The sequence below is a fragment of the Clupea harengus genome, chromosome 8 (assembly GCF_900700415.2).
Source record: "Clupea harengus chromosome 8, Ch_v2.0.2, whole genome shotgun sequence".
NCBI classification, from domain to species: domain Eukaryota; kingdom Metazoa; phylum Chordata; class Actinopteri; order Clupeiformes; family Clupeidae; genus Clupea; species Clupea harengus.
This window is the reverse complement of record NC_045159.1, coordinates 22,496,528-22,509,027: the sequence shown is the minus strand read 5'-3', so window position 1 is coordinate 22,509,027 and position 12,500 is coordinate 22,496,528. Positions and strand designations below refer to the sequence as shown.

Here is a 12,500-nt window from a genome sequence, read left to right as displayed (position 1 = left end):
GTTTATTTTTCTTACTAGAGTAACTAGTGTATGTATTCCGCCGATCCCCGCTCACCTCACTGTCTCATCACGAAACACCGTACCAATCAAACACATAGGTTCATCACCGACACACCGTACCAATCAAACACATAGGTTCATCACCGAAACACCGTACCAATCAAACACATAGGTTCATCACCGACACACCGTACCAATCAAACACATAGGTTCATCACCGAAACACCGTACCAATTAACATATGTTCTCCATTTGATGTCATTCTTTTCACTCTCATGTTTTCTTGTCTCCATGTGGTCTCGTTTCATCAGATCCCCTCTTGCAGGGCTCGTTTCTCATTTCTGGAGCACCTCTCTAAGTCCTAAGCCCACATTAAAGGCCAGGTCTGCTCACCTCTCTGTACTAAGCCCACATTAAAGGTGAGGTCTGCGCACCTCTCTAAGCCCACATTAAAGGTGAGGTCTGCTCACCTCTCTAAGCCCACATTAAAGGTGAGGTCTGCGCACCTCTCTAAGCCCACATTAAAGGTGAGGTCTGCTCACCTCTCTAAGCCCACATTAAAGGTGAGGTCTGCACACCTCTCTAAGCCCACATTAAAGGTGAGGTCTGCGCACCTCTCTAAGTCCTAAGCCCACATTAAAGGTGAGGTCTGCGCACCTCTCTAAGTCCTAAGCCCACATTAAAGGTGAGGTCTGCGCACCTCTCTAAGGCCCACACTAAAGGTGAGGTCTGCTCACCTCTCTGTACTAAGCCCACATTAAAGGTGAGGTCTGCGCACCTCTCTAAGTCCTAAGCCCACATTAAAGGTGAGGTCTGCGCACCTCTCTAAGTCCTAAGCCCACATTAAAGGTGAGGTCTGCGCACCTCTCTAAGCCCACATTAAAGGTGAGGTCTGCGCACCTCTCTTAAGGCCTAAGACCACACTAAAGGTGAGGTCTGCTCATGGTGTGATATCCACAGCAGCGCTTGTGTGTGTGTGTGTGTGCGCGTGCGTGCGTGTGTGTGTGTGTGCGCGCTGTTGGAGAGCTCTGGTGCACCTCCAGGGTCTCGGGTGACAGACAGTCCCCGGCAGAGACAGCAGCCCCTGGGTATGATAAAGCAGAGGAACGCCCTCAGTAACCTCGTTCCTGATTGATCAGGGCTGTGAATTTCTTCTCTGCGACGTGTAATAACAACTCTCCCCATTGGCTAAATCCAGATTTGATGTCAAATGTGCCTCTTCTGGGGCAAACCAAACAGTTGTTTTTCCATTCCAAGGTTCCATACATGGTGCCTATTGTAGTGTGTAGTCCAGTGTGTTGTTTCATGCATTTCAGATTAGAATCAGCAGCGGAATTAGTCTCATTTAAGCCATAGTGTGCTGCAGTGTGGAATCAGCACGTTTTGTACAGGTTGTCCTTCTTTAGGCTGCCAGCTTGTCTCTGTGGATGCGTGAACATATTAGTGTGAAATAAAAATTGTGTTCTTTGTCATAGAATAAAAAAAAAACATATATATCCATAGGTTGTGAAAGGTGTAGCAGATAGCTCAGACAAAAGAAGCATTTTGTTTAAAAATAAAAATAAAAAAAGACAACACCACTGTTTAGACGTTCATCTTTCAGAGGACACAGTGCCTTCAAATGAAGAAAAAAACAACAAGAATGCAATTATTTCCTCTGTTATGCAGACCTCCTTGTGGTTTAGAGTCCGCTAGCTTTCCCTCTCTGTCTGTTCCAGAGATGGCACCATGGCGATGGTTGCCATGGCGATGGTTTATTTGGTTCTGAAGGCAACCATGGCGATGGTTTGGTCTGGTTCTGAAGTCCCCTAGCTAGTGGCTAACGGTGTCAGGGAAAGGGGTCTTTCATGTGTCACTGTGGATGAGAGCTTGGAAAGATGGATTTGCTCAGAGGAAGAGTTAAAAAAAGAATAGACATCAGGAAAGGTACATGGGTGAGGAATGCTTCATGCACAACTCTTTAAAAAGATGTCTTCATATTTGGTGGACAGTTGGGTTTTGCCAGTATACGGTAGCTGTCCTGAAGGTGGGTGAGTCTGTGTGTATTGACAATGCAGGTCACCAGGAAAAAAACACTGCCCAGTAGTTACTCAGCCTCACCACCAGATGGAGCTCTAGGAGACGGGTACCTCCTTCAGCCACAGTGATGACGCTGTATGCTTGAATCATCCTTCTCTCTTATTGGCAGACTCAGTGACTGATCTCTAAAAATCTACTGTGATTGGGCCAGCCATCAAATCCAGTCTGGATGTCCAGCTGGTTATGTCACTTGCCCTTCCAGAAGCCATTGAAACAGGATCTTCCTGAGCCGTGCCTGTTTATGCATGCAGTCCATTCTACACCCGACCCTCCCTCTACTCTAGACGCCACACTGGTAGCACTGGTAGATCTGTTTTATATTGAAATATGGTGATCTGTCTGCACCATACTATTTGAAATCTCTCTCTCTCTCTCTCTCTCTCTCCCTCTTCATCTCTCTCTCTCTCACACACACACACATCTTTTTATTATGCTCGGGGAGCTGCTAGTCTTTTAGCTGCCACTTTCTGCCGTTCTCCTCCAGTACCATACTTGCGGGACCAGTCCTTCTGTGTGAGAGAACATGACCACACACACACCCCCCTACCATGTCACAGCATCCTCCCCCCAGGGACCAATCACACTCAGCGAAAAGCCACAGCCTCCACCCCCAGGGACCAATCACACGCAGCGAAAAGCCACAGCATCCTCACCCCAGTGACCAATCACACGCAGCGAAAAGCCACAGCATCCTCCCCCATGGACCGATCACACACCCCTACCATGCCACAGCATCCTCCCCCATGGACCAATCACACGCAGCAAAAAGCCACAGCATCCTCCCCCAGGGACCAATCACACACAGCGAAAAGCCACAGCCTCCTCCCCCAGGGACCAATCACACGCAGCGAAAGGCCCGAGCGCTCAGACAGAGTGAGAGGCGAGAGGAGGACCGCCCCAAACTCCTCCTCCCTCTAAACTAAACTCACTAGTCCCTCATGTGAGGTTGTTGCCATGTCAACAAAAAAGTATCCTGCTACTTTGAAACCAATTACTATACTTGACAGTCAATGTTTGAGGACACAAATGATCCCTCCCTCCCCTCCCCTCTCATGTCTGGGTAGTGTGCCGTGGAGGAGGCGTATCTACATTGTGTCCCGCTCTGGAACACAGCAAGAGCTTTCACCTCACGGCCGCCCACTTTCACTGACTTAGCATTGCCACTCCATCTACCCATCTCATCACACGTGCTCCATGTCTAAGGCCTTCTCTCTTGGAAACGCATTATTACCGAGCTCCACTTCCATCCTCCTCTCTTCTCCTCTCCTCTCTTCTCCTCCCCTCTCCTCCTCTGTCCTCTCCTCTCCTCCCCTCCCCTCCCCTCCCCTCCCCTCTCCTCTCCTCTCCTCTCCTCCCCTCTTCTCTCCTCTTCTCTCCTCCTCTCCTCTCCTCTCGTCTCACATGTGTATATACTGAATACTAACCCTGGTCATCTGGGCCTTTGCCATACTGTAAGACATTTTTTGTGTTCAATAAAGGTTACAAAAATAAGGATGTGTTCTGTCTAATTATCATTAATGTTTGTTTTGTGTGTGTTTGTGTTGTCACACCGCAACTGGTGTTAATGAATCAGGGTAGAACTGGGAAAAACTGATGAGTTTTAAAGCAACTTGTCAAATGAACACTGGTTCTAGAGCAGCAGATCATCTTTAGACTCTCTTTAGCCTCTGCACTGAAACTATGGGAGTTAGTTAGCAGTCTGGGAGTAAACTATGGGAGTAAACTATGGGAGTTAGTTAGCAGTCTGGGAGTAAACTATGGGAGTTAGCTAGCAGTCTGGGGGTAAACTATGGGAGTTAAAGAGCTGCCAACTTTTCAAAAAACCTTGGAGTGAGATTTGTCGGGGTGACCAAAATGTTGTTGCGCACGCAGCCACACACGTAGGTGGCTCAAATATCAGAGAATTGGAATTAATTTGGCGTTGTACCCATGTTGTGCCCTGCATTCTGGTGGTTTGTGGGGCCCAAAGTCGTTGATAGGAGCGGCCTACTGGAGATTGACAACATTGGTTACATTCCGTGAAGCAAAGACATAGCTGAAGGTCCACCCCCAGGTAATTCTAGTGCATTCTATTTGATTTTTGGGTGGTATGCTTAAGATGTGCAATACCTGAACTTATTCTGATTCATGTTCATCTGATCATGACGTGTGGGGCCTTCTAGACTTGAGCTGAACATTCAACCAGAAAACTATTGTTGTGCCTCAATGACTGTCTATGTACCACAATATAGCCTAATTAATAGACCTGTGTTTAAGATTTGACCAAGGTAGGTTGCTTGACATTTTGATTACAATGGTAACTAATTCTTAACTGAAACCTAACCTAGATTGTTAATAATTGTATTCTTAAGAGCACTTAATAATTTATGTTCAGCAAAAAAGTACACAGGATTAGTTAGGGAGAAATATTTTTCATTATTCAAAGCCTCCCACCACACGTTCCATCAAACAAAAAAGTGCAACAAATAAAGTGCTTAAACAGTAGCCTTTTTAAGCAATACAATGGATCAACACATGACAAAAATAACTAAAAATGAGGTATCAGTCATTTTCTAAGATCTGTGGGCAAGGTTGTACTGGCCTGTGGCCTTCTTGGAGGCCTTGATGACCTCTGAGGGGGACTCCCATCTGAAACAGGGCTCCAGGTCGGCCATCTTTATGGCCATTATTGAGGACAGGGTGCCATCCAATGCCAGTCTATTTCTGGTCTTAGTTTTGTTCAGTCCAACAACTGAAAACACCCTCTCAGCATCTGCATTCGAATGGGGCAACACCAGGACCAGCTTGGCGACGGCAGCAAGCCTCTCAAATTCTTTGGCTCCTGTCACCTATGGAAAATGAAACAAGAACAAAATGGAAGAACATACCATATTTTGTTTTGATTAATACTGTAAGTATACTGTAACAAAGTTCAGATACAACATGCATAGTTTGCATCATGTATAACACAATATATGCATGCATGAATAAAAGCAACAGATGTAGCCAAGCCACACCTGCCAAAAAGAAAGACAAATGTCTTTATGTTGAATTCTTTGGAATACATCTTACCTGTTCAAAGTGCTGTTTGGAAAAGTCTTCAGAGTGAGTCCTTTTCTTTGGCCTGTTAATAAAAAGATAAATGCTATGTGAGCAGCCTAAATAAACAATGTTATGATGTTTTGAGCATGCAGTATACCACGAGGTTAACAAGGTGCTCTCCTGCTGCTTGTTATGACAGCTGAGTTTACATTCACCACACAAAATCAAGTTCACACGCACAAACACAAACGAATAATTAATTTCAAGATTTACAGTTTAAGAGAGTGAGTACTTAATTGAACCACATGTCATAAACATACCTAGTCTTTGCTCAGATTGGAGATGCAGATTTTCTTCAGCGATGGATTCTCTTCCCGAGTTTCTGTCTTTGTAACTAACTTCGGGACTCTTTGGGGTGACTCAATAGGATGTCTATGCAGCGAATAGGGTTACAGATGCGCTCCTTAGTGTCATTTACCGTCGAGGAGTTTGAAAAGGAACGAAAGCATCTCGGCCTAAAATCAGATTTTTTTTTTTTTTTTGCGTGAGAAACTGGATGTGAGGCGAGAGTGCGTGTGAAAACATGGAAAAGCGTGTGTCACACGGTGAAACCGTGAGAGTTGGTAGCTCTGTGAGTTAGTGAGCAGTCTGGGAGTAAACTATGGGAGTCAGTTAGCAGTCTGGGGGTAAACTATGGGAGTTAGTAAGCAGTAGCGGCTCCTGAAGAAATTCTCAGGGGGGGCAATTATTTTGATAATGATTAAGGCGACCCATTCAGTAGGTACATTAAGTTAGCTGATTAACTCATACAGCAATACCTTTTTGTCCACTATTGGCAGCACACAACAGTAATATGTCCCCTCTTGCTACATAGCTAGAGTAGCAAGTTACAGGTGGAAAGCTATGGAAGAAAGTTGCATCCAGGAGCCTTCATAAGCAAACATGATGTGGCTCCACATTAAATTATCCCACTTTTTCATTATCCACGTGTCTCAAATGTTGTATGATGTAGCATAGCTTAACAGGACACATGATGTGTCCAGTAACAACATAAAGAAGGGGTAACATAAGTCAAAACCAACCATATTTATTGACTGATCTTGAAAGTATTGGCTTACAAAAGCAAAATAAGTCATCACATAAAAAATAATTCAGTGTAAGTGCAAGACGCGAACTGTGAAACACACTGTGAAACCTATGAAAAGTGACAGTGGTATATAGAAATACAGACCGCGTTAGCCACTTCACGAAAGCGATTTTCTTTAGGATTTCCCTCCCTTTGTAGAAACCTGTTGAATGGATACATTTGGAGCAGTCTGGGGGTAAACTATGGGAGTAAACTATGGGAGTTAATTAGCAGTCTGGGAGTAAACTATGGGAGTTAACTATGGGAGTTAGTTAGCAGTCTGGGAGTAAACTATGGGAGTTAATTAGCAGTCTGGGAGTAAATTAGGTGCGGTACTCAACACTAACATCAACACTGTTAGAGGGACAGCTTTTCCAAAACTGTAAGAAACACTGAAATTGCATGTCACTGGCGATCTACAATAGTGCTATTGTTTTAATAATAGTTACACTATAATATCTACCCAGGCATTTTAAACAATGATAAGGCAAGGAGATGTAATGTGATGAAATATTCTGAGTCTGAGAGTTTAATTCACTTCGGTCAATCCCACTGTAAATTTTAAATTCAACCCTATTCCAACAGTTTGCCAGTGGGGTTGGTATGTTTCTCCTCCATGCCATCAGAGGGCAGCAGTCACAAATTACTCAAGACCACACAGGGTAAAGAGAGCAAAAGGTGTTTGCATATAGTGTGGGTGTTTGGATGTAAATGTCTGGACAATGAGGTAGGATAGTGTTGAGGCAGCATGATCTTCTGCAGAACAAGGATAAGCAAGAACTTATTTGCACTCCAATGCCACTATGAAATGTCCTTATTTCATGGGTTCAGTGCTCATTCAATTCAATTCAATTCAATTCAATTCAACTTTATTTCGCCATGTATACAGATACTAGGATTTTTTTGGGGTATTCTCCATGCAGGCTATAGCATCACAAATAGAACAACAAGACAACACAGAACAACAATACAAGGACAGATAGTACCAGTATGAGCAAAATAATAAATAAGAATGGAAGTAGTGCAACAATATTAATGTTAAATAAAGTGCTATAAAGTTCGTGTGTGAGAGCTATTTAGGAGGGCTATTGCTTGGGGGAAAAAACTGTTGAGGTGACGTGATGTTTTGGTCATGATGGCCCTGTATCACTGTGCTGTTTGCTTCACGAAACCTCTATGCAATGCTGTCTATGAACAGCCTTGTGTGTGTGTATGTGTGTGTGTGTGTGTGTGTGTGTGTGTGTGTGTGTGTGTGTGTGTGTGTGTGTGTGTGTGTGTGTGTGTGTGTGTGTGTGTGTGAGTGTGTGTGTGTGTGTGTGTGTGTGAGTGTGTGTGAGTGTGTGTGTGTGTCTATGAACAGCCTTGTGTCTGTCTCACCGCAGAGAACAACTCCTACTGCACCCTAGAAAAGCCTGAGCTTTGTCACTATTGATCTGTCCTACTCATATACTGAAATATAGGGTTATAAATATATGAAATATATACGAATAATAATAATATATAATAATATTATATGAAATATATAATAATAATATATAATAATAATATATGAAATACTGGGATGCGGTTTTGTCTTTTTATTTATTTATTTATTTATTTATTTTTCTTTCTTTCTCGTTCCCTTAGGTCTGTCTGTCATTTGTCATGTGATATGTCAATTGTTGTTGTAATATAATTTTATATCATATAACTCAAATGTATTGTCTGTAAAGTGTTAAAAAAAATCACAATAAATAAAGTGTTTAAAAAAAAAAGAAAAGCCTGAGCTTGTTCAGTCTCAGTGGAGGTCAGAGTCTGTGTAGTGACGTACTTAACATCTTTGTTTATTAAGTGTTTATTCTCCGACGGGCCAGTTATGTTCCTCTTCTTGGGAGCTTGTGCTAATGGGCAGATACATCATGTGAAAGAGATCACCTCAAGCCCCTAGCAAACATCTGTGAGCACCCACTCTCACAGGGCCAGCACCTCTGGAAGTCCACACTAAAGGCCAGGTCTGTTCAGGGTGTGATATCCACAGAAGCACGCGTGTGTGTGCTTGTGTGCGTGTGTGTGTGTGTGTGTGTGTGTGTGTGCGTGCGTGTGTGTGTGTGTGTGTGTGTGTGTGTGTGTGTGTCTGTGTGTGTGTGTGTGTGTGTGTGTGTGTCCTAACACCACACTAAAAAAACTGCTTTTAAAAGTGAGACCTCAGAAGGACAATCATAGCTGCAATGATCTTAAACTGTCACTGTTTGTCCTCTTATTGTCTTAAATTAAAATTGATACTACACATAGAAATATCTTAAACTTCTGTCTAAATGTCAGGGGCGTAGCCAGGGTTTTTTTGTGCCCAAGAAAAATATCTGCGCAGGGGGAGGGGGCGTGGTGGTGGCGGCGGTTACAAACATGGGGTACGGGACTGTAAATTGTTTGGGAACCACTGCCTTACGCCACTGACTAGTGCCCGTCATAATAGCCTGCACCTGGGCCCGTTGTAACTACGTGACGCCACTGACTAGGGCCCGTCATAAAAGCCTGCACCTGGGCCTGTTGTAACTACGTTACGCCACTGACTAGGGCATAATAGCCTGCACCTGGGCCTGTTGTAACTACGTTACGCCACTGACTAGGGCCCGTCATAATAGCCTGCACCTGGGCCTGTTGTAACTACGTTACGCCACTGACTAGGGCCCGTCATAAAAGCCTGCACCTGGGCCTGTTGTAACTACGTTACGCCACTGACTAGGGCCCGTCATAATAGCCTGCACCTGGGCCTGTTGTAACTACGTTACGCCACTGACTAGGGCCCGTCATAAAAGCCTGCACCTGGGCCTGTTGTAACTACGTTACGCCACTGACTAGGGCATAATAGCCTGCACCTGGGCCTGTTGTAACTACGTTACGCCACTGACTAGGGCCCGTCATAATAGCCTGCACCTGGGCCTGTTGTAACTACGTTACGCCACTGACTAGGGCCCGTCATAATAGCCTGCACCTGGGCCTGTTGTAACTACGTTACGCCACTGGGCCCAGTAATGATCTCCCTGTGTGCTCAGACAGCTGATAGTGGAAAGCAGAGGCGAGAGAAGAGGTTTTCTATAGTTCTGATGCTTTACTGGGAGTGACAGATAGTAGCTGGATCTGTGCCAGGCCTGACCCGGGCCAGAAGTGGGCCAGAAGTGGCCCCTGTGTCTGCCTGAAGTTCAGACTCATTAATCTCATCTGAATGAGGTGGAGAAGGATGTTGTGAGCCTTTATACACTCCACCCCCTAGAGTTATTCTGGGGGAGTGTGTGTGTGTGTGTGTGTGTGTGTGTGTGTGTGTGTGTGTGTGTGTGTGTGTGCGAGAGTCACTGACTTACTATCACACTCCCACTTGCTCACACACTCCAGTTACCTCCCCCTGTAGCAGTTCATCTCACCGCCTGGACACACACACACACACGCGCGTGCACGCAGAACCGTGGCCTGTGTTCGAGAGAGAGAGAGGAGAGGTGGACTAGGGCGACAGAGAGAGAAAGAAAGAAAGAAGAGAAAAGAGAAGAAAATAGGAAAGTAGAGAAGTGGACGACAGAGGATCAACAGGATGGCAGAGGCCGCAGAGGGAGAGGAGGAGATACAGTTCGTGAGGACAGTAAGTCACAGTTTTATACATTTAACACACACACACACACACACACACAGAGCTGGACTCAGAGTGGGTTTGTGAGGGGTGTTTGGCTGGACACAGAGTGGGTTTGTGAGGGGGTTCGGGTTGACCCAGAGGGAGTGTGTGAGGGGTGTGTGTGAGGGGTGTTTGGCTGGACTCAATGAGTGTGTGAGGGGTGTTCGGGTGGATCCAGAGTGAGTGTGTGAGGGGTGTGTGTGTGAGGGGTGTTTGGCTGGACTCAGTGAGTGTGTGACGGGTGCTCGGGTGGATCCAGAGGTAATGTGTGAGGGGTGTGTGTGAGGGGTGTTTGGCTGGACTCAATGAGTGTGTGAGGGGTGCTCGGGTGGATCCAGAGGGAGTGAGTGAGGGGTGCTCGGGCCGACTCGGGGGTTGGTAGGAGATGGGCATGAGCAGGTGGCTGTTATGTTGGCATTGTTATCTATTTATACCACCCGCTGCTGTTAGAGGCACATGCAGGATTGTCACCTAGGAACTAGGGTGAGGACTTCATGCCAGCTGACAGCTGAGGAAGGGAGACGATCTAGTGTGTGTGTGTGTGTGTGTGTGTGTGTGTGTGTGTGTGTGTGTGTGTGTGTGTGTGTGAGAGAGAGAGAGAGAGAGAGAGACATTGAGAGAGAGTGTGTGTGTGAGAGAGAGAGAAAGAAATTGAGAGAGTGTGTGTGTGTGAGAGAGAGAGAGACAGAAATTGAGAGAGTGTGTGTGTCTGAGAGAGAGAAATAGAAATTGAGAGAGTGTGTGTGTGTGTGTGTGTGTGTGTGTGTGTGTGTGTGTGTGTGTGTGTGTGTGTGTGTGTGAGAGAGACATAAATTGTGAGAGTGTGTGTGTGTGTGTGTGAGAGAGAGAGAAATTGAGTGAGTGTGTGTGTGTGTGTGAGAGAGAGAGAAAGAAATTGAGAGAGTGTGTGTGTGAGAGAGAGAGCGAGAGACAGAAATTGAGAGAGTGTGTGTGTCTGAGAGAGAGAAATAGAAATTGAGAGAGTGTGTGTGTGTGTGTGTGTGAGAGAGAGAGAGAGTGTGTGTGTGAAGCGTCTAGTGCAGTAGTGTAGAAGTGCTTGTAGTTAGTGCATGCTGCATGCTGCCCTCTGCTTGCAACTCTCTGCCACCACAAGGTGGACACGCCCTGGCACCCATCAACCACCGCCCCAGCTATGGGCAAATAGCCCCACTGCCTTGTGGGTTAGCCTCTTGAGGCAGGGCTAAGGGAGCAGACCCCGACAGAGAAGCAATGCGCTGGCGGTGCGCAATAGGAGGGCCTAAACAGAGCCAGGACCCGGCAGCCTCCTGCAGCCAGGATGGGGAACTGGTCGTCCTGGGCTCACCCATGCCACCAGATTTACCTCACCATGGCGAAGATAGTGCTACTGGGGATAGCGCGCCTCCAACGGCACTCTAAATAATCTCTTTGCGCAGGTATCCACCTCTGACCATGGTGTATACTCTGGATCCACATCTGGTTGAAGACTGGCGGCGATGGGGCAACTGGCGACGGGAGCAGGTTTGAATAGACTGGGAGCTTCTAGTCAGAGCCCTGCACGTCAGTGGCACAGGGTATTGGTCGCTATCAGCTGGGACTGAGTGGCAGCTGAACCTCGGCAGCACCCTGTGTGACTGAGCAGCTCCTATTTAGGGACCACACTGCTCACCTCAAATCTGAGGAGGGGCCTAGAAAAGGTGGCCTAAAAAATGCCCACTCAACTCACACCTGGACAGGATACCGCACCTGTCGGGTCATTCCACTTCTGCGGTCGAAACAGAAGAAATAAAACCCAAAACCTAAAACTGGCAACATGGAACGTAAGAACACTCCTGGACTCCTATGGCAGGACCGAAAGACCTCACAGAAGAACAGCACTGATTGCGGCTGAGCTGAGGCGTTACAACATCGACATCGCCGCACTTAGCGAGACCAGGCTCCTTGATGAAGGGTCGCTAATAGAGGAAGGGTCCGGTTACACCTTCTTCTGGAAAGGCTATCCCCTAGGTGGACATCATCTGCACGGTGTGGGACTGGCCATCAAGAACACACTGCTACCAAGACTCACTGAAACGCCTGTAGGCATCAGTGAAAGACTGATGACCCTCCGTATCCCCCTGGCGAAGAACCGCTTTGCTACACTACTTAGTATGTATGCGCCAACACTGCCATCCGACACTGAGGTTAAAGACTCATTCTATCAGTCACTGGATGAGGCTCTCCACCGGATCCCCAAGACCGACAAGATCCTCCTCCTTGGGGACTTCAATGCTCGTGTGGGGCAGAGTGACAGGATATGGAAAGGAGTGCTTGGCAGGCATGGTATTGGTCAGGCCAACTCAAATGGCATGAGATTACTTACTCTCTGCTCTGAGCACAACCTGACCATAACCAACACCATCTTTCAGCAAAAGACCAAATACAAAACATCATGGATGCACCCACGCTCTAAACATTGGCACCTGATTGACTATGTCATCGTGAGACGTTGTGACATCAAAGACGTTCTCATGTGCCGGGCCATGAGAGGTGCAGAATGCTGGACAGACCACCGGATGATCATGGCCAAAGTCCACATGAGCGTACGCCCCCCCATACGGAAACATGGGGCTAGTGGGAGACGCTTAGACTGTGCCCGTCTGAAAGATACCAGCA

General features: G+C 46.4%; 2 protein-coding genes across 17 annotated transcripts in view; both read left to right on the top strand.

The window, feature by feature from the left end:
• The window catches only part of ncam1a (neural cell adhesion molecule 1a), a 254,269-nt gene extending 250,699 nt beyond the window's left edge, over positions 1-3,570 (top strand). For 13 of the 16 annotated variants that reach the window (XM_031572358.2, XM_031572357.2, XM_031572353.2 and 10 more), the window contains one exon: positions 1-3,570. This exon is cut by the window's left edge and continues 1,119 nt beyond it. The gene's annotated coding sequence lies outside the window, so the exon portion shown is untranslated. The other 3 variants (XR_006152547.1, XR_006152546.1, XR_006152544.1) reach the window with 3 other exon arrangements.
• A 7,984-nt stretch (positions 3,571-11,554) lies between these two features.
• The window catches only part of LOC105890469 (ryanodine receptor 1-like), a 107,150-nt gene continuing 106,204 nt past the window's right edge, over positions 11,555-12,500 (top strand). Inside the window, exon 1 of the mRNA XM_042708504.1 lies at positions 11,555-12,500. This exon is cut by the window's right edge and continues 224 nt beyond it. Within this exon, the coding sequence (XP_042564438.1) occupies positions 11,555-12,500 (946 nt within the window).